This window comes from Orycteropus afer, unplaced genomic scaffold, assembly GCF_000298275.1.
Source record: "Orycteropus afer afer isolate SDZICR_OR568_19922 unplaced genomic scaffold, OryAfe1.0 scaffold00021, whole genome shotgun sequence".
Taxonomy (NCBI): Eukaryota; Metazoa; Chordata; class Mammalia; order Tubulidentata; family Orycteropodidae; genus Orycteropus; species Orycteropus afer.
The window spans coordinates 17614270-17639510 of NW_006921608.1; the positions used below are offsets into that span (position 1 = coordinate 17614270).

Sequence of the window (25241 nt, forward strand, 5' to 3'; positions counted from 1 at the left end):
CCCAAATCACAATTTAAAAAAAAAAAAAAAAAGCAAGGGAAAACATTAAAGAGTTTTTAGGAGGAAACATGATCAAGTTGAGTTCTGAAAACAATCGCTTTGACAATAAACACTGAAGGGAGGAGACAAGTAACTCAGAAGAGTGATGAGAGTGGATGAGACGCAGGTAGAAGGGAGCAGAGGGATGGAAAGACTTAGACAGCAGAGATGCTCAGAAAGGAGTATATAGGCTTGGTGACTACAGGATGCCGAGGAGCACAGAGAGGAAGGTACAGCAAGATGCCCAGTCTGTAGTGTGAGTGATGAGGAGCAAGGAGGTGAGGAAAGCGAAGGTTATGGGCATGCCTGGAATTCAGAGGTAGAGCGTGGGCTTCCCGTCCGCAGTCCAGCACCCCCAAAACCCAATCCTGGCTGACCTCATGAACCACGGTTCTGAGCGCTGGTTCCCACATCTGTTCAGTGGGAACATTCACTGCCTTTTCCAGTTTACTGTGGGGACTGAAGACAATACAGGCGAAGTGCTGGGCACAGGAACAGGAGCTATCTTTAACTGGCACACTCCTCTAAGTTAGGGTCAGGCCAGTGATTTGCTTCAAGTAATATACTGTGTGTGTGGCCAAATTTTGTTCTCTGGGAATGATTACTAAGAATAACATAATAACAGAACAATAAATGGATTAGTTCCACAAATTCCATTTTGATAACAGTTTTTCAAAAATATTTCTCTTTCATTAATTAAATGAGATAAATTTGATCACAAAGATAATGGAGCTGTATACCAAACCTAACTCACAGCGACCGACCCTGTAGGACAGAGTGGAACTGCCCCCACAGGGTTTCCAAAGCTATAAATTTTTACAGAAGCAGACTGCCTCATCTTTCTCCCATGGAGGTGCTGGTGGGTTCAAACCACTGACCTTTTGGTTAGTAGCCAAATGCTTTAACCACTGTGCACCAGAGCTCCTTTGGAGCTATACAATAAATCTATTTTTGAGCTGCAAAATATCCTGGATGCCTATGTAATTCTTAAACACCACAATTTTGTCTCTCCCAATCTGGAGACTAGTTAGGGAGTAACCTATTTACTTCTAAGCTGATTTAATTACTATTTGTCCGACTTGGGATTTTAACTTCATTCTTTAGACTTGTTCATGCATTGCTCTTTAAGACTTGTGTGGTGCCTTAGCACAGTTTCCTGACTTTAATGTAACAGTGCTTTCCCCACTTGTTCCAAGAGCTATGATCTGACAGGAAGTGGGAAAGAAACTTCCCTGTGAATTGTGCTGCTTTTGTGGTAGACCTTTAACCTTCCTGAAATGTAACAACTAAGGAGTGATTTTTTTTGTTTTGTTTTGTTCAGTGAGTGGACAACAAAAACAAGTTAGCTGTATTTTCAATGTGTCTAAGTAAGAAAAAAAGATTCATTAAAATTATAGTATGTTAAAAACAATAAACACTTGTGCGATAAAAGCCTACTTTATTCAGTTAACAAGGAGTGATTTTTTTTAAGAAACAGAAGTATAAACTATTCTTAGGGGATGGTTTAAATACAGTTTTGTCTGGTAGGGGCTGGAGGATGGGTTAACTGACTGGTGACTGATGGACTATCCTCCTCCTACATGAAAGCTGCACAAACAGCCAAGGTGAGGTCCTCCCCCCGAGCTCCCATCATTTCTTACCTCAGTTAGCTCCCAGGTAATACTGATTGTCCAGCAGAGACCATAACTACGAATCAGCAAGGCCTTCATGGCCCAGCCCCAGAAATGCCCAAATGCAAAGATATCAAAATGGCTGATAATCCTTTCCCAGGTGATGACATGACAGTTCACAGCATACTCCTATTTAAAATAAAGAGGAAAGTAATTCATGATACCCGAGCAATCTGCTTGATTCCACAATTTTGACAGTCTATGAGCAGAACTGATACGGCCTTCACAGCCAATACAGATCCTGTGCACTTTGAAACCAGCTTTACTAGCTGAATGTTCTTGAGGAAAAATGGACAAGCATTGGTGTTTACAAGGCAGAACTGCTTTGCTCCCATAAGCAGGTCCTCAGATTGAGGAGCACATAGAAGACTACCTTCAGGAAGTAAAGAGTGATTAGGGATGGAGAACAATGTGCCCCAGATCAGCTTGAACTCTTGCAGCCGAAAACAGCCTCACTCTTTGCTTTGCTTGGCCAGGAAGAAATAGCCAGTACTTAAAAAAAAAATCTCTATTTTCGAAGCCAGTTTCAGCTCTTTGGAGGCTGTAACTGTGACTGCTACAGTCCTTGTGTCATCACATTGCTAAGGATACTAGATGTCAAGAAGCAATTCCACCTTCTCCCACTGGCTGTGAGATGGCATCAACCGAGACACACCAGCAAATCTACCTGCAAGTCAGTTTCCTTCAGAATGCCATGGAGTTGTGAGGAAAAAATCTATTTCTCTCAACTTCTATTTCACAAGAACTGCTGTGAACATCAAAGCACTTACTAGTATTTTAACTATTTACTTGAAGCACAGTCCAATGGGAGAGTATAGGTTTGGAGCCGGGATCCACCAGCTTGTATTCTGAAGCTTCTAGTTGCTCACCTATAAAATGGCCTAGCATGTACGCCAGTGAGACACCAGGCACAGCACCTGACACAGTAGACACTCGGCAGTCAGGAAGTTTCCATCCTCATCTTCATCGTCATCATCATTTGTTTTTGTTGGTTGCTGTCCAGTCTGTTCCGACTCATGGCAATCTTACCGTGTAACAGAAGGAAACACTGCCTGGTTCTGTAAGAGCTTTATGATCAATTTGTAGGTTTCAGTTTCTCGTTAGAGCCATTATGTCAATCCAGCTCATGAATCGCATTCATTTTCACTGACCTTCCATTTTACTAGTGAACCAACTTTATCATTCTCTTTCTCACAGTAAGAAACTCCAAAAGAGATTTTTCTCCCAGAAACTTTTATGTAATTTTTGGCATTTGAATTTTTGCCTTTAGTATTTCTTTTATAAGTTATGTTCTAAAAGCACCATTGCAAAAATCTAACCAATCTCAACTAAGGCAGAATGATTACTTCTTAGATGCTTGTATTAACTCCCTTCATGTTATTTCCTGCCTGTCAAAGCAAACCTGTCTATGGCCCAGTATGCCTGTTGTTTTTCTTCAACCTATATAAAATGTTAGGCACTAAAAAAATTAGAAAGGGCTCTTTCTGCCATCTTAGAGCCTATGGAGGCCTGCTGGGAACAGGACTTCTAAACCAGCAAATACGTGTGGAAGGTTGTGGTCCACGGCCATTTCTGCTGTCTATAAAAGGGGTATATGCAACCAGAGGGAGCATACAACTCTTCCCAAAACTGAAGGTGTTTATGCCCAAGATGAAACTGAATTGTATTTAGGCGAGAGATGCGCTTACATGTACAAAGCAAAGAACAACACAGTGACTCTTGGCAGCAAGCGTAACAAAACCAGAGTTATCTGGGGAAAGGTAACTCACACCCATGGAAACTGTGGCTTGGTTTGTGCCAAATTCCAAAGCAACTTTCCTGCTAAAGCCATTGGACACAGAATTTGTGAGATGCTGTAGCTCTCAAAGATTTAAGCTTATTGAAAAGTAAATAAAGTAAAAATGAGGATTTGTTATTTTAAAAAAAGAAACAAGAAAAGAATGGCATTAAAAAATAAAACAGTCTCTTGACAAAAAGCCAAAATATAGTTTTAGCCCAGCATAAAATTAAAAAGAAAGAAAGAAAGAACTGGCCTAAATAATTATAAGTGGTCCTTCACAGCAAGCAGATGGGAAGAATTCTGGCATTGACGTTAGGGGAGGTGGTGGTGACGGTGACCCTGAGGGCAGCAGAAGCAGCCACCATCACCAAGGACCTTGTGTGTACATAACACAACTGCATATAAAGCCAGTAAACTCCGCCCCCACCCAACTGCACCCAATGTGTGTCACAGTAGAACTGTGCTCCACAGGGTTTTCAATGGGCTGATTTTTCTGAAGTAGATTGCCAGGCCATTCTTCCGAGATGCCTTTGGGCAAACTCAAACTACCAACTTTTGGTTAGCAGCTGAGTATGATAACAATTCGCACCACCCAGGGGGCTCCATTTAGTTCACAATAACTCCCCAAAATAAGTATTATTACTACCCAACAAAAAGGTAACTAACAACCGGTATTCCCCAAATCCTACAGCTAACAAGTGACAGAGGCAGAATGCCTGTGGCTGTCGGATGATTACATTCACATTCTTCCTACCATGACCCTCTGCTCTGTTCCATGGAAGGATTCCATTTCCCTGGACTGTACTGCATGTGGAAAACCATGCTCCTCAATGACCTGCTCAGAGATCTGGGTTTTAGATATCTACACAGGAAATGTGGAGAAGGACGAGTTTAAAATGTAAAATCAACTACCTTCTATACCCAAGAATCCACCATTTTCTCTGAGACTACTGACAAGTACGTACCATGATATCTGCTTCCCTGGTGGCATAACGAAGGTTTGGATCTAGCCAATACATTATGGATTTCACCTGCTCAAAATTCAGGAAGAGGAGGAAGACCAGGAACAGGAAGTAGAGCACACTGAGTCCTGAGGGAAACAAGGGCATACTCAAGTTCAGAAGAGACCCGACTGTCAGACACACAACACACATTAGACTCATAGCTTATTGCCAAAACCAGACGCTACTATTGTTATGTACTCTGTAGAAACCCTTAATACAATCTGCTATTTTCTTTGATAAGAGAACAGTCCTAACTCAGATTGAGGGGGTGTCAGTAACAGTTTGAGATAATGATGTTTAAGCTGAGACATAAAGGGCCAGTGACAAAGGGTATGTGGGTGGGCGTGAAGAGTGGCTGCAACATCAGGGTGCTGATAAATCCCTGAAAAAGGAAATGTTTAGGATGGGACCATACTGACATGCTGGCAGAAGGAAGAAGGAAGAGAGATGACACTAAGGTGGCAGGGCCAGGGAGTACGGGAAGTACAAGGCCATGGCCAAGACTTCAGAGTTTATCCTAAGTGACATGGAGAGAGCTTGAAGGGTTTTCAGTAGGGAAATAAGATATGCTAACTAATTTACAAAGGTGCCTCCGGCTGCTCTGTGGGGGCTGAACTGGAAGTGGGCACGGGTGGGTGTAGACAGCCAGTCGGGGAATAGTTCAATGGCTACGGGCAGCTGAGTATGTTACACCCTCTATTCACCCTCACAGGCATTATTATATTATAGCATTTTATATTATAGCATATTATCATAACTGCTACTCTAAAAATCACCTTTAACAATTTAAAAAAAAAAGTTAATGCACTTTAAGAAGGTAGAGTGTAATTCATTTTAGAAAGATTCAAAATCAATACCAATGGCTTTGCAATTCCCGTTTGTGAAACCCACTAGAATGAACATGTTGAAGGACAATCTCTAGATACTGTAAACAAATGACCTTGGATCACAGAACCTCATCCAAATTTGGCTTGGCACTAATCCCTGTGAGCTGCTCCAGAGGAGAACATGCATGGCTGGAATGACACCCACTGTGACCGTTACAGCACCAAGCATTCCAACAGGGCCGTCAGGGACTCAGCGGAGGCTCGGAGCAGTGTGGACAACCCAATCGTGCAGTGGACACACACTGTTAGGCTCGTCAGTACGAGAGCCTCCTTAGGTTTGCACTTCTGTACCAGCTATGTTTAGGAATTTTCACCTTAAATGCCTCCACTATACCTTTTAATTATGATCCTTTTGAAATAACTACTTAGGACATAAAGTATGTGCAACAGAGGTTCTTAAACTGAAGATCATGGTCACACTGGATATTATATGCAGAACATGTACAAGTTATGCGTGTGTACTGGAAAGGGTCTAAAGTTTTCACCAATTACCAAAACACTCTGTAAGCGCAAAAAACGTCTCAGGTTATGAAATAAAACTATTCATCACATAAATGGATCATCCAATTAAGAAACTCAGATATAACCAACCAGCAAGCCCAAAGTAACTGATATCCTAACATCAAAGAGCAATGTTTAGTCCATGAAGTACAAATATGACGCAGCCTGGACTATCTTTTTACAAATGTAAATGAAATCAAGTCACTCCTCTAAGAAAAATTCTCCTGTGACTTGCCACCACCCTCCCAGGCCACGCTCCTTAGCTAGCCCATCAGTCTGGCAGGTTCTATCTACATCTTACCACATGACCCTTCTTACTACTCTCCTGGGCCCACACTACACTCCAGCCACAAAGGCCTAGAATTCACAAAACTCTTTCTGGCTATAAAAACCAAAATACCAAACTCATTGCCATCTAATCAACTCTGACTCATAGTGACCCCCTTTGGGTTTCCAAGGCAGTAAATCTTTATGGAAACGGATTGTCCAGTCTTCCTTCCACAGAGTGGCTGGTGGGTTTGAATCACCAACCTTCTGGTTAGCAGTCAAATGCCTGAGGCGCAGGGCTATTTTAGCAGCTTTCTCCTTTGTCTGGGATGCCCTTCCACCCCAACAACCATCTCGGCGTGGTTTGACCCTTCTTTACACGAGGTTCCAACTTAACTGTCACCTGTTCAAGTCTTCTGTCACCACCCAAGCCGAAGCACCACTTAGTAAATATCAACTCCTGCTGTTCCAATTAACTTCCTAATATTTAGCAACATTTGTATTTTTGGATGATTTGTTTGTTTAATAATTCGTTCATTATAGCTATCCTCCTTCCCCCTTATGCGGAAGTTGGCTCCTAGAGGGCAGGCGCCTGTCTGTCTGTCTTCCTCTGTGGCCTCAGTGCCCACAGCAGCACCTACCACCCTGCAACACTTGGTGAACACCTGCTGAGCGAATGACATTAAGTTCATCAATGAATTTAAACAGACAAAGAGATTTACCTATGATCTTTGAAGGTGAAAGGGAAAATAGGCAACCTGTAGTGAAATCCACTTGGAGAACGCTTTTTTACATTTTCAGGGAGCTCTGAGCGCAGTAGGTAAGGCTTTTGGCTGCTGACCAGAAGGTCTGCATCAGCCGCTCCAGGGGAGGGAGACGAGGCCATCTCCTTCCATAAAGATTTACAGCCTTGGAAAGCCATTGGGGGTTGCTATGAGTTGGAATTGATTTGATAGCAGTAGGCTTGGTTTTCCTGGATTTTTTTTTAACATTTTCACATAAGATTGTCTTTCTCAAACTTAAAATAATTCATCTGATGCCTTATTTAGGCAAGATGAAACCTCTATTGAAACAGGCAAAGCTATGAAGATTTATTTTAAATTCATCCAGCAGATTTGACCATTTGGACTAGAAAATCAAGTAAAAATAAGGTATCTCGTACTAGAGTCTTAACATTAAACATTAATTGAAAGTATTTTAAATATATATTTGATACCTAATACTGAGGAGCTCTGGTAGACTCTGGTAGCATAGTGCCTAAGGCACTTGACTGCTAACCAGAAGGCTGGCGGTTCAAACCCACCAGCCACTCCTTGGAAGGAAGGTTGCGCAATCTACTTCTGTAGTGATACTGCCTCAGAAACCCAAGGAGGGGTCGCTATGAGTCGAGTCTGACTCCACAGCACATAACAACAACAACAACAACAACCTAATATTGAACCATAATTCTGAAAAAGAATTTTTATCCGATTGCCTGGTAGCATAGTTTCTAAGGCATTTGACTGCTAACCAGGAGGCTAGTGGTTCAAAACCACCAGCCACTTCTCGGAAGGAAGACTGGGCAACTTACTTCCACAGAGGTATCACCTCGGAAACCCAAGGAGGGGTCGCTATGAGTCGGATCTGACTCAACAGCAGTAAGCTTGGTTTTATTTTTTAGCCTTAGATAAAAATAAAGTATCAAGATACCTTTACATTGTTTCATTAGTGTAGTATTAAGAACACTAGCATGGAGTTCCTGGCCTGGGTGACACAAATGGTTAAGTGCTTGACTCCCAGCCCAAAGGTTGGTGGTTCAAACTCACCCAAAGGTGCCTTGACAGACAGGGCCGCTGAGCTGCTTCTTAAGTCACAGCCTTGGAAACCCCATGGAGCAGTTCTACTCTGGACACCTAAGTCAGAATCACCCTGATGGCAACTGACAACAACAATCATACAACATAAAAGAAGACTACTTTACAACTGGGACCTTAAAAGCTAGCAAGCAGTCATCTAGATGCATTGATGGGTCTCTCCTCATCCAGAGCAAAGAAGAATGAAGAAGAACCAAAGATTCATGGAAACAATTAACCCAAGTGACTGGTACACCATGCCATCTTCAGCCAATATGACTGAGACCAGAAGAACTAGATGTTGCCCAGCTACCACTATCAATCACTCGGAGGGGGATCTATGTAGGAGATCCTGGATAGAGTGGGAGAACAATGTCAAACAAACTCAAAATCATCAAAAAAATAAAAAAAGGGGACCAGGTTTGCTGGTCTGATAGAGCCTGATGGAACCACCGAGACTATGGCCCCTAGCTGCTGTTCAGGTCTGGAATTTAACTCACTCCTGTGGCTTCCAGCCAAACAAAAGACAGGCATATGAACTGAATATTTACATTGGGTAGATATACTCCTTGGAGAGAACAATCATGGGAGAATAGAAGGGCTGTGTATGCGCAGGGAGTCAGCTCAGGGGACAGGAGTGCATGGAGGGGAGGACACAGAGAAGAGGTAACTACGGGGAGGAATAGGCTGGGCAATGTACTTCCGTAAAGATTTATCGCCTTGGAAAGTAGGAAGGAGGAGGGGAGCTGTTGCATTGTGGGAAATTTCAATGTCACGGGACAAAGTGTATGTGAGCTGCTGTGTGGAAAGTGAATTTGCTCTGTAAACTTTCACCCAAATCACAATAATATAATAATAATAATAATAATAATAATAATAAGGCTACTTCATTAGGACTCTTTGCCTAAAGACTTCTCCCTTCTCCAAGTTCTTTCTTATGTGTGACACTGAAGAAAGTGGATTGCTGGGTTTTCATCCTCTCCTGGATGCTGACAAACGTGCTCACAGGTTACCTATGAGCTGGTGCTAGCACACAGCAACATGAAGGAGCATAAAGGAAACACAGCGTAACAAGTCAAATCCTGTGAGACAAGGGCATAAGGAGGGGTGTGCGGAGGTGAGAGCTCCCATGTAACAGACATGTGAGCACTAAGTCATCACCACGACTTGACTTTGTAGCAAAGAACACCAATAAACAATTTCATTAGTTCAAAAAGTAAAAAGCTATAAAGTTGTAACTGTAGAGTGGTAAAAACTGCTTTCCTCATATACACAAAAGATTACAAACATGTATTTTTAAAAATATACTCTAGTGGAAACTCACCAAAAACCATTCTCCATAAAGCTGGATGAGGTCGAGTAAATGGACCTGCAGAGAGATAATATCAGGGAAGTAAAATGAATGGTTTTCAAACAGAGGAAACAAAAAGTAAAGAAAGCACTATTGATCTCCAAATAGATAACAACAAAAAACGTTCTCCAAGGTTACTTTTTTTTAAAAAACATATATACTTTGAGGTCAAAGTCTAAATTGACATGTTTCATCAAAATGTACCAAGCATCACCACAATCAGAAAGAGCACACTGTACTTTACAAAAATATAACTTTTTTGTTTTTAAGTTTGTTCTTTTGAACACAGCACATGATTTTCCATGGAAGCAATGTTCTAACAGTGAGTACATTACCAGGGTAGGCTTTAATTCTCTATAATACATATTGTGAGTGGAATCTCCCAGCTACCCAGGAATCTGGCGGCATTCTGGGAAGCCCAGCTGTGTGTATGTGTGTGTAGGAGAGACAGAGAGAGAGAGAAGAGGGAAATACAGTGTGTTTTGAAAACAAGTGGAGTGCTGAGTGACTGGACACACACCCCTTGAGCAATGGAACATGCTATTTTGATATCATGACCCATGGTAACAAAATCCCTTTACATGGCAACCCAGTTCCAACACACAAATGCAGACTCTGCACAACTGCAACAAAGTGCCTCAGGACAAAACTTGCCCTTACTACAAGTGATACACCACTGCTTCTATTTCATTAAAACAAAAGAAAATATAGACAAAAGAAAGCAGGCCCTCAATCCACTGCATCTATTTACCACCAACCGAAGGGTTATTACTGGCAAATATTGAAACACACTGCTCTAGTGGGCACCTGTCCTATTTGTGGCTGCCTGTACTTTTTGAACAGCCTTCCTATATTTGGAGAACTGCCAATGTTAGGGATCCCATAACCCCAGGGGAGATACCAGAGCCTGTTTCCTAGCCTTCTCTATAACTAGGGCTCAGCCCTTCAGAGGCCCCTGTGCCAGACTTGGCCTCAGGAGCTGGTGATACTAGAGGCAAACATGGCGCGTGCTTCTTCTCTCGTCCTCTCTCTCTAGCACTGGCCGCAGTGTCAGTGATGAGATGGTGAGCCTCACACTAAGGTGATGGCGGCACTGCTGATGGTGGCAGTGGCAGCTCCATTAGAGCCCACGGCAGAAGTGAGTGCAGCACAGACTTCAGCCAGTGCTCCTGGCGGCCTCCTCGTTGTATCAGTTCTGAGTGTGGTACTTGTTCTTAGAAGCTCAGCCTGGAGCTTCATGAGACAAAGTGTATGTGAACTGCTGTATGGAAAGTGAATTTGCTCTGTAAACTTTCACCCAAATCATAATTACAAAAAAAAAAAAAAAAACATTGGGGAAAAAAAAAAAGGGGGGGGGACACCATGTTTACTGGTCTGATAGAGCCTGATGGAACCACTGAGACTATGGCCCCTAGCTGGCCTTCAGGTCTAGAATTGAACCCACACCTATGGCTTCCACGCAAACAAAAGACAGGCATATGAGGTGACCATTTACACTAGGTAGATACACTCATTGGAAAGAACAATCACGGGAGAATAGAAGGGCTGTGTATATACAGGGGGACAGCTCAGGGGGCCGGAGTGTATGGAAGGAAGGACACAGGGAAAAGGTAACTGTGGGGAGGAGGTGAGAGGGGAGCTGTTGCATTGTGGTAAACTGTAGTCAATGTCATGAGACAAAGTGGATGAGTACTGCTGTATGGAAAGTGAATTTGCTCTGTAAACTTTCACCCAAATCACAATTAAAAATCACATATAGGTATACCTTGGAGATATTGCAGGTTTGGTTCTAGACTACTGCAATAAAGCATATATTGCAATAAAGCTAGTCACATGAGTTTTTTGGTTTCCCAGTGCATGTAAAAATTATGTTTACATTATATTGTAGTCTATTAAGTGCTCAACAGCATTATGAAAAAGTTTGAAATACTGTGAGAATTACCAATATGTGATATAGAACACAATGTAAGCATATGTTGTTGAAAAAATGGTGCTAATATACTTGATTGATGCAGGGTTGCTACAGAACTTCAATTTGAAAAAAAGGCAGTATCTATACAGTGCAATAAAGCAAAGCACAATAAAATGAGGCATGACTGTAAACAATGTTATTCTCAATAGCAATAATAATTATCATAGGGTACTTTCCTGAGCTCTGACTATACCCCAGGCTGCGGAATGAGACCACACATTATTCCTTGGTTCTCCTGACAACGCCATTATGTGTTCCTACCATCATTCTAACCTTACAGATAAGGTTGTTGCTGTTAGATGCCATCACGTTGGCTTGACTCATAGCAACCCCATATAAAATAGAACAAAACACTGCCCAGTGCTGCCTCACAATCCTTGCTGTACCTGAGCCCATCATTGCAGCCACTGTGTCAATCCATCTCGTTGAGGGTCTTCTCCTTTTCACTGACCCTCCACTTCACCAAGCATGATATCCTTCTCTAGGGACTGGTCCCTTCTGACAACATGACCAAAGTGAGTAAAACAAAGTCTGGCCATTCTCACTTCCAAGGGGCATTCCATCTGTACTTCTTCCAGGAAGTTAATCTGTTATTTTGAGGCATAAAGAGTTTGCCCAAGGTCACACAGTGAACAGGCTTCCAAGTCAAGTCTGTCAGAGTCTACACCTCTGTACTCTCCTGTAAATGTTATGAGGCTCAAGTCAGCCCAGGAGGATGAGGGAGAAGAAAGTTAAGTCTGAGGGTCTGAGCTTGAACTGGTTATAGGCCAGGGGAGTGAGGGGAGAGGAAGAAACTCAAGGTGTGTAGAGTTGGGCCAACAGGAAGGAAGAGAATGTGGGGTAGGTATTTAAAACCCAGTTGCTTTAAAAATGTGACATGGATAAGCAAGGTCTGGAAATTCAGGAAGGACAAGGGAAAGAGAACTCCTGGGAAGACAAGCAGAAGACTGATGCCTGGAAGAGATGTTCTAAAGTCAGGGACTGCCCAGACCCAGTAGGCGGGACTCACTTTTGCGTAAAAAGGAGAGGTAAGACCTTGCAATGTACGATTCCCTTTCAAAGCCTCAGATCAGTAGCTGAATTCAAACCCACCCCAGCTTTATTTCAGTCATCCATTCTGCCTCCTCCCCAAGTGTGAGGCTTGTCATAACCCACGCTTCTTCCTGAGGGAAAGCCCTGTATTTTTTCAAATCTAGTATTTTAAGAAGTATATTCTAGTAGCATTACTCACAGTGCCACCTTGACAATCAAAGACAGTAATACTGCTAAAACTATTATTTTACTTTTTAAAACTCAAGGAGGAGACTGGCATTCTTCTATAGCATAAACCTTGAGACTTATATCCACATTGCCTAAATCACCCATATCTGGCTATACCAGGACTGTCACGTGGAAATTGAAGGATCCTCAAAGTGAGGGGAAATCCAAAAAGTTAAGTTCTTGCTTCCAAGGCAAGAATCTGCCCAGGCTTGTGAGTGCTTCCTGTGGCATCCTGTGAACACTTTCTCTCAATGCCTTCTCCACACTTGGCATTTCCCAACAGACCATTTTCTCAGTGATCTTGTAAACGTACAATTCTTCTTCTTTATTGTTACAGTATGAGATCATTAGGTGTGCCTTCACTAATGGTGTGCTTTCCGTGGGAAGTGGGGAGGGCTAGTGCTTATCTTTATTTCTGATGTGACTGGTAGTTCAATGATGGAGGGCTCACCTTTCATGCAGGACATGTGGGTTGGACTCCAGACCAACGTCCCTCAAGTGCAGCCACCACCCATCTGTCAATGGAGGCCTGTATGCCGCTATGCTGCTGAACAGGTCTCAGTGGCGCTTCCAGATACAAAGATGGACAAGGAAGAAAGGCCTGGAGACCCCCTCTGAAAATCAGCCATTCAAAACCCAAAGGATCGCAGTGGTGTGAGCTGCAACCCAAATGTGACGATGGTCATGCAGGACCGGGTAGCATCTCGTTCTGCTGCATGAGGTCATCATAAGTCGGGATCCGACTCAGTGGCAGGTGACAGCAGTAACAGTTGAGCTCTTCAGTTCAGTTTTTCATCTTCTTATGCGGAGAAATGGTGACGGTTTCTTGGAGCAGGAACAGAGAAACAAATGCTGCTTTTGTTCTGGATCGTGATTTTTCTTACATGGCACATTTAAAAGCAAAACATTTATTTTCTTTATCAACCTCTGAATACTTCCACCTACTGCCATCAAGTCATATCCGACTCATAGCGACCCCTCCTTGGGTTTCCGAGGCGGTATCACAACAGAAGTAGATCATCCAACCTTCCTTCCGAAGAGTGGCTGGTGGGTTTGAACGGCCAGCCTTCTGGTTAGCAGTCAAATGCCTTAGGCACTATGCCACCAGAGCTCCTTCTGAATATTAGCATATGTAATTTAATCAGCATCATTAATTTCAATAGAAATAGAAACTGAATGTCTTTGTCACGAGATGAGCTAGCATGTAAAATACTAGGTCAGAAATTAGAAATTAAGATGAGTACTTGATTCACCAGAAAAGTTACAGCTATGAATAATTAAGTTTAAGAAACTTAACCTCCTTGTTGCTGTTGTTAGTTGCCTTGGAGTTGACTCCTCCTTAACCTTAGGGAAGTAGGTATCCTTTCACCAAAAGTCAGAAGTTGCCTCTCCAACAGCTACACATTTTTATCCTCTGGCCAGAAGCTCTAGGGAAGGTCCTCTTAGTCACTTTTACCTACTGATTATTATTAAAGTTTAAATTCATCTAGAACAAGCCACCAAAGATGAATGAAACGATCTCCAAGCAAATTTCAAGCCTAAGAAAGATTTCTGTCCCCTCAAGAAAAAAGTAGTGGAGCAGGGATAGAGAATGGAAGAGAGTAGAACAGTTTTTGCTTACTTTAAGTCAGAAGACAGAAAACGAACCTTCTGGACTGCCTTCAAACCTTGTGGAGATAAAAGCAGCATTATCTTAGCTCACAGAAGTCAGATGAGGAGGAAGGACAGACGATAAAGTTAGTGAAAGCAAGAACTACCAGCATTTCTCTTCAAAATACCCTAAAAACTTACTGTCGTTGAGTTGGATCTGACTCAAAGTGTTTCCTCAGGTTTCCAAGGCAGTATCATTACAGGAGTAGATTGCCCAACCTGTCTTCCAAGGGGTGACTGGTGGGTTTGAACCGCCAGCCTTCTTCTGGTTAGCAGTCAAATGCCTTAGGCACAACGCCATCAGAGCTCCCAAAATATCCTAAAGAAGTACTGAATTGTGTTTGTCTAAATACCTTAAAGAAGTACTGAATTGTATTTCTCTTGCAGAAAAGTGAAAAAACAAATTAAACCCATTGCTGTCAAGTTGACTCTGACTCATAATGACCCTACTGTTCGACAGAGTAGAACTGCCCCATAGGGTTTACAAGGCTGTAAATCTTTACAGAAACAGACTATTTCATCTTTCTCCCACAGAACAGCTGGTGAGTTTGAAACGTCAACCTTTTGGTTAGCAGCCAAATGCCTTGACCAGTGCACTATCAGAGCACCTTCAGACAAACAGAGTGTTGATTCCACAATTTTTCTTTTTTTCCTCACTGACTCATTATTTAAAGTGTTTATTGAGTCGACTGTGGGCCAGGCACTAGAGGTAGAGATAAAGTTTAGCTGTTTTTAGTAGGGTGGGGTGGAAGCGGGGTGAAGTTTGAAGAAGCCCTCAGAAGTCAGAAAAGTACACCAGAAGGTCACCTGTTGAAAGAAGTCTCACAGCCAACTGGAGGCACAAACAGGTCTCTAAATTTCACTCCAGTGATATAGTGGCATAGTTAAAATGACACCTACCCTTGAGTGTCAGCTGCTACAATGAGATGGATGTGGGTATGTATGTTTATATGTACACACAGACACATTATTTTAAGGGAGCTAGAAGAGATGGCGGAGGAGAGTGGCAGACAAGAAGAAGTGTGAAGATGAGCTCAGACTCCCCCTCCTCTCCCTGGTGTCATCTCAGAACCTCTCCCTTCTCCCCTTCATAAGACATAAGAAAGGAACTCTAGAACCTAACCTGATTGCTCACCCAAAGAAATTCTGTTTGCATGTCTACCCTTCCCCCCATAAAACTCAGCTGAGGTGATCCTATTTCGCCTTTTATTCATTCAGTCAACAAATATCTATGGAACACCGCCTGTGTGCCTCATCTTCTAGGCACAGTAAGGTCCCTGTCCCTGGTACTGGGTGAAGAAGCAATGTGACCCAATCCTAGCCAAGAGATGTGCAGGCAAGTCTGCTGGCATTTCCCAGTGGCCATGCCAAATGAGGGGCTTTAAATCCCCTGTCATCTCTACTGCTCATTCCTAATTTACAAATATTCAGTAATAATATTCTTTAATGTGAAAAAATTGTAGTCTTACTAATCTTACATGAAGTGTGAATAAATGAATCGTTAGAAAAAATCTAGGTAAACATAACACGTAAACAGGTTCAAAAGAAGTCCTTAAGAAGTCCCTTCCCTGACTATTTCCCATCCCTCCTTCGTACTGAACTGCTGCTGTTTTTCTCTATACGCAGCTGAAATCCTATTTTTGGCAACATGAGGTGTGTATGTGTATATATACACATGTGCATATGGAAAAAGGATGGTAAGGCAGGAGTAGGGAAGGAAAAGGAGAAAGTAGGGAGGTTCAAATCAATCTGCCAGCCACTGCCAGGCCTGAACAACGTGTGGGCAACAGGGCAGTTAGTGTAGACACAACCTACACAAACCTTCTGCATGCTACCAAAAAAAACCAAACTCACTGCCGTCACTAGGTACAAACTAAGGAAACCCACAGACTGACAGGAAGAGAAACAGAGGGTTGTAGAAAGATATTGCGGAGGAAGATAGAGACAAAAACATACCACAAAAGACTTAATTCAAGTTGTGACTAGAGCAACTTTGAGTAAAGGAAAATGCAGGAGTTTGGGGCTCTAATCCCAGGCTGATGTTAGGCAGCTAGGTGCCCTCCTGCAGGGGACAACTCCCTGGGTTTCAGCTTTCCAAGTATAAGCTGAGTAGAGCCTGGGGTCCCAAAAGCTTGCAAGAGGCCATCCAAGGCACAATAATAGGTCTCTATTCCCATGGAGCTTTGTTGTTGTAGTTGTTTGCTGTCACGTTGGCCCTGACTCATAGCGACCCCTCCTTGGGTTTCTGAGGCAGTATCACTACAGAAGTAGGATTGCCCAACCTTCCTTCCGAGGAGTGGCTGGGGGATTTGAAACCGCCAGCCTTCTGGTGAGCGGTCAAGTGCCTTAGGCACTCTCTGGTAGCATAGTGCCTCGGAAACCAAAGGAGGGGTTGCTATGAGTCGGGGCCGACTTGATGGCAAACAACAACAACAACAACATTCCCATGGAGCAGCATAAGAAAGGATAGTCAGGAATAGGAACAGGATATGGAATGTGTGGCTAATTACCTCCACAAACAACTGTCTCCTTTGCCATGAGACCAGACGAACTAGATGGTGCCCAGCTATCTACTGAACATTTTGATCAAAGATTCTAGAGAATAATCCAGATCAAAAGGGAAAAAATGCAGAACAGAATTTCAAATTCTCATAGGATCCAGAACTTCTGGAGCCATGGAGCCTGGATAAACCCCCAAAACTATTTCCCTGAGATAATCTTTAAACTAAACCAACAATATCCCCTGAAAGCTTCTTTAAACCAAGTAACAATTTCGCTTAACTAGTAAACACAGTGTAGTGCCTAAGGCACTTGACTGCTAACCAGAAGGCTGGTGGTTCAAACCCACCAGCCACTCCTCAGAAGGAAGGTTGGCCAATCTACTTCCATAGCGATACTGCCTCAGAAACCCAAGGAGGGGTTGCTATGACTAAGGTCTGACTCGATGGCACACAACAACAACAGTAAACACAATTGCCTTGAGCATTGTTTTTTAAAGAACTATATGGATTCAAATTAACAATAGCAACTCTTGAAAGATTAGACAGAAACCTTACGGGGCAACTGGAGGATTCAAGATGGCAGACTAGGAATACACACTATCCAAACCCTCTGTAATAAAAACTTGGAAAAACTACACAAACAGCTACAGATGACAATCCTGGATGTCAGACCTTCAAAAGGGAAAGATCAAGAAGTAGATCAAATACAGATGAGAAGAGACTAAACAAAAGTAGTGAACAAGGAACGGGAAACTGCCAACCAGGGCAGCACAGTCATTTTGAATTATTCCATTGGAATAGGAACCAGATAACTGACTCCACCTGCCAAGGACTGCACCAACCACACAGGTGATCAGGCGACCAGAGAGGTGTGTCCTCCCCCCTTACCTCGTATAACCTCTCGGTGAGCAGAAGCAGGACCGTGCCCACCCCACCCACCCAGCAGATCAAACTCTCCCCATTGCCAGTGCTGGGCCACTCTATTTATTTATTTATTTACATTCTTATCTTTCTGTTTAGGTCTTCCATCTAGACGCAGGGCCCCCCCTCACTACCCAAGTGGTTAGCAGTGCCAACCTCTGCCTCCCTGGTTGGAGGCTGATAGGGTGAGCACTGTCTTTCTGTGCCATCGTGTTTGGTGACTGGCACTTTCGTCAGTCCTCTGCTGCTTTTTTCTTTCTTTTAATCTTTTTCCTTCTTCTTAGTTCTTCCCTCTTCTCCCCATTATTGTCCTCTTTTTTCTTTTGTTTCTTCTTTTCAACCTCCCCCCTGCCTTTTTTTTCTTTTCTTTTCGACTCCACTCCCCCTCTGTGGTCAGCAGAACCCACCTCTACCCTCTGTGGATGGTACTGTGTGCTCCCCTGGGTGAGTTCTGCATTCCTGCTGCAGCTATGTTTGGCAGCTAACACCTGCACTAGTGTTTGTTTTTTATTCCCCCTCCCCTTCGCAGTCCTTACTGCGTCCCTTCCCCCTTCTTACCTTTTTTCTCTTTTCTACCACTTACTCCTGTCTTTTTTTAATTTCTTCTTCTTTTTTAAATCTAGCTAAGTGAGGACTTCACCCACCGCGACCTCCACGTTCAGTAGTGCTGTTCGCGACTTACCATATTTGGTGATGTGTGCTTCTGTGGACCAAGTGCCACGTTTCAAATGCAGCCATGACTGGTAGCTACCACTTGTGCCAGTACTGTGCCACATTTGTTGTTCTTGTTGTTTTTCTTTTTCTCATCCTTTTCTCTCTTTGTCTTCCTTCTCAGGTCTCCTCTCTTCCACCCCTTGATTTTTTCTTTTCCTCTCCCCTTCCTCCTTTCTTTTCTATCTTTCCCCAGCAGTTGGGAGCCAGAGACCTACCTAACCATACCCACCCACACCTGCGTCCTCACCCACTAGGCAAGTGCCACTACCCGCTCCAGCAACACAGGACCAAGGACAGACTGCAGCCAATGCCTGCCCAGTCTTCCCTTATTTGCTCTGCACCATCAGTGACCACAGACTCATGCCCACCCTGTGATAGTTGGAGCTGTGTATCAACTTGGCTGGACCACAATTCTGTGTGGTTTAAGCAATTGTGATATGGGTTATTTCTAGCTGGGATTGGATGTATATGTTTTGAGCGGCCAATCTGTTGAAATGGAGTTTCCCTAGGGATTTGCCCTGCTTCCAATATATTTATGGACATCCTGGGAAAAGAGACACTCTTCTGTGGATCAGGATCCCGCTGTGCTGCCTACAAGTGTCTGCAAGTGAACAATCCACCCTTCGGTCTGGAGATCTTGCATTCACCACTCATTGGGGTCAACAGCCGGTGTACTGCCTGCCAACCTTGAGCTCCTCAGTCCCTGCAGCTGTGTGAGTCAGGAAAACCTCCAGCTTGACGTCTGATCCAAGAACGTGGGACTTGCCAGCTTCTATAAGTGTGTGAGCCATTTTCCTAAGATAAAATTCTCTTTCTCTATATTTATATATAAGCTGTACTGGTTTTGCTTCTCTAGAGAACCCGGTCGAACACACACCTCATATCAAATTCCTTTGGAGACAGGTGGTGAGAGCCCCAGTGCTGTTAAATTAGTGACTAGAGTAACACACCCACCCTGTTGCCCAGATATTTAAAACTGAACAAAACAAAAACTCACAGTGAAGCAAACCAACATACAATCAACGAATTAATACAATACCACTACAGTGTCTGAGAGACAACAGACAACTTCAAATCATACACGCACAAAAAAACTGAGACAACAAGCAATCAAAATACAGGGCCAGAAAAATCTTCCAGAGGAAGAAATGCTATTGGAGCTACCTGACAAGGAATTCAAATGATTATATTTAGGTACCTCCAACAGACTGAGGGAGAGAGCTCAAGGAAACCACTATCTTCAACAGATTGAGAGAAAGTGCAAGGAAACCAGACAAAAATCAAGGAAAACACAGACGAAACTCTAGATTTCACAAAATACAAGAATAAATTGACAAAATAAATTCACAATTCAAACCACGCAAAAACAGCAAACAGAAGTCCAGAAGATTAATAATAAAATTTCAGAAACAGATAACACATTAGAAGGACAAAGGAATAGAACTGAATCAGTGGAACACAAAATTAGCAACACTGAAGACAAATCTCTCAACAATAATCTGGGAGAAAAAAGAATGGGAAAAAAAATGAAGAAAGCTTAAGAATCATGTAGGACACCATCAAAAGGCATAACTTACATATGATGGGAAATCCAGAACAAGACGAAACAAAAAAAGCACCAAGAAAATTGTTGAAGATTTGATAGAAGAAATCTTACCTAATATTGTGAAAGACAATACAATATCCATTCAAGAAGCTCGATGAACCTCAAATAGGCTAGACCTCCAAAAGAAAATCACCAAGAAATAATCATAATCAAACTTTCCAAAACCAAAGACAAAGAAAGAATTCAGAAAGCAACTTGGGAAAAAGGAAAAGTCACCTACAAAGAGAACCAGAAAGACTAAGCTCTAATTTCTTGGCAGAAACCATGCAGGCAATAAGGCAATGGCATATATAAAACTCTAAAAGAAAAAAAAAAAAAAAAACTGCCAACCAAGAATTATATATCCAGAAAAACTGTTCCTCAAATACAATGGCAAAATTAGGACATCCCCAAATAAACAGAAATTAAGGGAATTTGCAAAAACCAGACCAACCTTACAAGAAATGCTAAAGAGAGTTCTTTGGACAGAGAACCACCAATGAGATGCAACAACCGGATGTTAAAAAACACAACAACATCACCTGGAAATAAAGTAGATATAGAAGTAGCACAAATAAAATAACCTAAAAGATTGAAAACATGAACCAGAGATGTCAATTTGTACATGATGAAAACTCCAAAGGAAAAAAGGAAATAAATAATATAGATACAGAACTTTCAAAAGAAGAAGTCAAGATTATATAAAGATAGAATAGACTGTTGTTTTTTTTTTAATTGTGATTTGGGTGAAAGTTTACAGACCAAATTCATTCTTCATTCAACAATTCATACCCACTTTTTTTCCATGACACTGACCGCAATCCCTATAATGTAACAGCTCTCTTCCTAGTTCCTCCTTGTGGTTACTTTTTCCCTATGTGGGATGGACTGTTTTAAACTTGGGAAGATAATAATAAATTACAAGGTAACCTTGAAGAAAATTAATAAACAAACCTTCTCAACAAACCAAAAAAGAAGAAACTCATAAAGTCTCAGTAAACACTAAAACAACAGCAACAAAGGAAATGATAAGAAAATCCGTACACAAATGAACTCAGCACAGAAAAATATAGTGGACAAAGAAACCATTAACATCACAAAAGAAAACACAACAAAATGGTAGCAGAAAATTCACACTTATTGATAATTACAGTGAATGTAAATGGATTAAATGCACTACCATGGAAAAAACTTATCAAGCAAAAGACAACTAAAGGAACAGAAGTGGCCATATTCATTTCTGATAAAATAGACTTTAAGGCAAAAGTCATCAAAATAGACAGGGAAAGATATATAATGACTAAAGGGTCAATCAAACAAGAGGACAAAACCATAGTAAATATCTGCACACAATGAAAGAGCCCCGAAATATACAAACCAAATTTTAACAGAATTGAAAAGAGAAATAGACAACTCTACAATAATAATAGGAGACTGTAAGATGTCACTTTCAATAAAGAACAGAACAACTAGAAAGAAACTTAACAAAGATACGAAAGATCTAAACCACACAACCAATCAACTAGACCTCACAGATGTATACAGAACACTCCACCCAACAAAAGCACAATATACATTCTTTTCCAGTGCACATGGAACTTTCTCGAGAATAGACCATATGTTAGGCCATAAAGCAAGCCTCAATAAATTTAAAAACATCAGTACTACAAAGCATCTTCTCAGATTACAATGTTCTAAAATTGGAAATCAACAACAGGAAGATAAAGGGGAAAGAAAAATCAAATACATGGAAACTGCTTAAAAACTACTGGATAATAAATAAATTCCTTGAATCAAATGAAAATGAAAATATAACATACCAAAGCGAGTGACCAGTACAATATCACTAAGAAAAAGGAAGACACAGAGAGGTGCACAAGAGGTACAGGGAAAAGGCAACCACAGGGAGGAAGGGGGAAGAGAGTTATCACACTGTAGGGATTTCAATTAATGTCACGAAACAAAATGTGTATGAACTACTGAATGGGGGTAAAAATGCTCTATAAACTTTCTCCCAAACCATAACAAAAAGTTTTAAAAAGGGAGGTAAAAAAACTATTAAAGCCTAGGAGAAATCCTAACAAGGAAAAAAGAGAAAACACAACATATAAAAAAAATCTGTGGGACACAGCAAAAGCAGTGCTCAGAGGGCAATTTATAGCAATAAAATGCATAAATTAAAAAAGAAGAAAGAATCGAAATCAAAACCTTAACCCACTATCTCCAACAATTAGAAAAAGACCAATAATAAAAGCCTACAGTCACCAGAAGAAAGGAAATGATAAAGATTCAAGCAGAAATAAACGAAACAGAAAAACAATCAAAAACAAAAAACAATCTAGAATCAACAAGCCTAGAAGTTGGTTCTTTGAAAAGATTAATAAAATTGGCAAATTTAACAAAGGAAAAGAACAGCAAGTAACATGAGTAAGAAATGAAGCAGCTGATGTCAGAACCTACTGAAATAAAAAGGGTAATAACGGAATACTACGGAGAACTGTATTCCAAAAATTTGAAAACCTAGAAGAAATGGACAAATTTCTAGAAACACATTAACTACCCAAAATAAGACAATGTGAGGCAGAAAATTTGAACAGACCCATCAAAAAAGAAGAAATTGAACAGGTCATAAAAAAACTCCCAACAAGAAAAGCCCTGGCCCAGATGGCTTCCCTGGAGAATTTTATCAAACATTCAGAGAAGAGCTGAACCTATGGTACTCAAACTATTCCAGAACACAGGGAAGATGGAATACTCCAAACCAATTCTGTGATGCAAGCATAACCCTGATACTAATACCAGGCAAACACATCACTTACAAACTAAGAGACCAACATACCTCATGAACATCAATGCAAAAATTCTCAACAAAATACTAGCCAAAAGAATCAAACAACATATCCCAAAAATAATACAGCATGACCAAGTGGAATTCATACTGGTATGCAAGGATGATTCAACATCAGAAAAACAATCAGTGTAATTTACCACATAAATAAAACAAACGAAAAGATCATTCAATTGATGCAGAAAAGGCATATGACAAAATCCAATACCCATTCTTGATACAAAATGCTCAGAGAAATAGAACAGAAATTCTTCAACATAATTAAAAGCATATATACAAAACCAATGGCCAATATTATTCTCAATGGAGAGAGACTAAAAACACTCTCATTGTGAACAGGAACCAAAGATGTCCTTGATCACCACTCCTATTCAATTTTGTATTAGAAGTCCTAGCCAGAGCAAAAAAAGGAACTCTGGTAGTGCAGTGCCTAAGGCATTTGACTGCTAACCTGAAGGTTGGTGGTTCAAACCCACCAGTTGCTCCACAGAAGGAAGATGGGGCACTCTACTTAAGTAAAGATTTACCACTTTGGGAAACCAATGGGGGCTACTATGAGTTGGAATTGACTCAATGGCAGTGAGGTTGGTTTGGTTTAGCTAGAGTAATAAAGCAAGAAAAGTAAATAAAAGGCATCCAAATTGACAAAGAAGAAATAAAATTATCTCTATTTACAGATAATATGATCCTATACACAGAAAATCCTAGAGCCTCAACAAGAAAACTACTAAAACTAATATAAGATTTCAGCAAAGTGGCAGGATACAAGATCAGCATACAAAAATGAGCTGGAGGCCTCTACACTGACAACTAGAGCTCTGAAAAGGAATCAGGCAAACAGTAACATTTAAGATGAAGCACTTAGGAATAAATCTAACCAAACACGTAAGACCCACACAAAGAAAACTACAAAACACTAATACAAGAAACCAAAAGAGACCTACATAAATGGAAGAATATACTATGCTCATGGACAGAGAGACCTAACATTGTAAAAGTGGCAATACTACCCAAAGTGATCTACAAATGTAACGCAATCCCGATTCGGATTCCATAATCATTTTTTGAAGAGATGGAAAAACTAATCACCAACGTTACATGGAAAGCAAGAGACCTCAAATAAACAAAGCACTATTAAAGAACAACAACAAAGTAGGAAGCCTCATACTCCCCTATCTCAAAACCTACTATATAGCCACAGTAGTCACAACAGAAAGAAGCTCTGGCAGTGTAGGGCTGGCTTCTAATCAAAAGGTGGGTGGTTCAAACCCACCAGCCACTCCTCAGAAGAAAGATGAGGCAATATGCTTCTGTAAAGATTTATAGCCTTGGAAACCCAATGGGGGGTTGTTATGAGTCAGAATCAACTTGATGGCAGTGAGTTTTTTTTTTTTTTTTTTTTTTGAGTCAAAACAGACCAATGGAACTGGGAACCTGTAAGTAAATCCATCCACCTACACTATCTATTAAGTCAGGAAAAGACAGTCCCTTTAACAAATGATGCCGGCCAAACTTGATGTCCATTTGCAGAAAAATGAAACAGGATCCTATCTCACACCACATACAAAAACTAACTCAAGAGCAATCACAGACCTAAATGTAAAACCTAAAACCACAAAGATCATCAAAGAAAAAAGAGAGGCAAGCTTAGGACTGTACCACACGGCATAAATACACTATCAAACCTAACTATAAAACACAAACAGCAGAAGACAAAGTAGATGACTTGACCCCCTAAAAATTAAATACTTACGCACATCAAAAGACTTCACCAAAAGATTGTAAAAGAGAACCTACAGACTGGGAAAAGAAGGTTGGCAACAACATACAGGACAAGGACTAATCCCTAAAATTTATAGAAAATTTCAACACCTCAACAACAAAAAGACAAACAATGAAATTGAAAAATGGCCAGCAGACACTCATAAGATACAGAGGCAAAATGGCTGGGGGGACTGGAGGCGGGCAGTTAGGTAAACTGTCACCACCGTCGGAACAGTCACCTGCTCACCCATTCAAATTGCCAAACCCTGCCCCGGGACTTTGGTGGCAGCCAGCCTTGTGCTGGTAACTGACCTGAGATGGAGCTCACCATCTCCTTGCTTTGAGCTGTAGTGTCACGTTGGTATGAATAGGCCAGGCTGCAGAACTCAGGGGAACCTGCTAGGGCCTCCAGTGGTACCAGTGTTGTGTATAATGCTTTATGCTGCAACTGGTCACCTATCCTGCAGTACAACAGGACGTCCTTGAAACAAGATGGGCTACCTAATCTCCATATTTGTTCCTTAAATCTAAAATTTTAAGATTTCTACTGTTCATGTGTTTTAGAGGTGGGAGGGAAAGAAAGTTGGCAAATCATCAATTGATGCAGAAAAGGCATTTGATAAAATCCACCACCCATTTCTGATCAATACTCTCAGCAAAATAGGAATAGAAGGGACATTCCTCAACATAATAAA

At 41.4% G+C, this 25241-nt stretch overlaps 1 protein-coding gene across 1 annotated transcript in view; it reads right to left on the reverse strand.

The window, feature by feature from the left end:
• Positions 1–25241, reverse strand: part of PTDSS1 (phosphatidylserine synthase 1) — a 75423-nt gene that overhangs the window by 35017 nt on the left and 15165 nt on the right. The window contains exons 3-5 of the mRNA XM_007934851.2: positions 9305–9349; positions 4455–4579; positions 1680–1838 (exon numbers count right to left, since the gene is read on the reverse strand). Coding sequence (XP_007933042.1) covers positions 1680–1838; positions 4455–4579; positions 9305–9349 — 329 coding nt within the window. The remainder of the gene's footprint in view (positions 1–1679; positions 1839–4454; positions 4580–9304; positions 9350–25241) is intronic.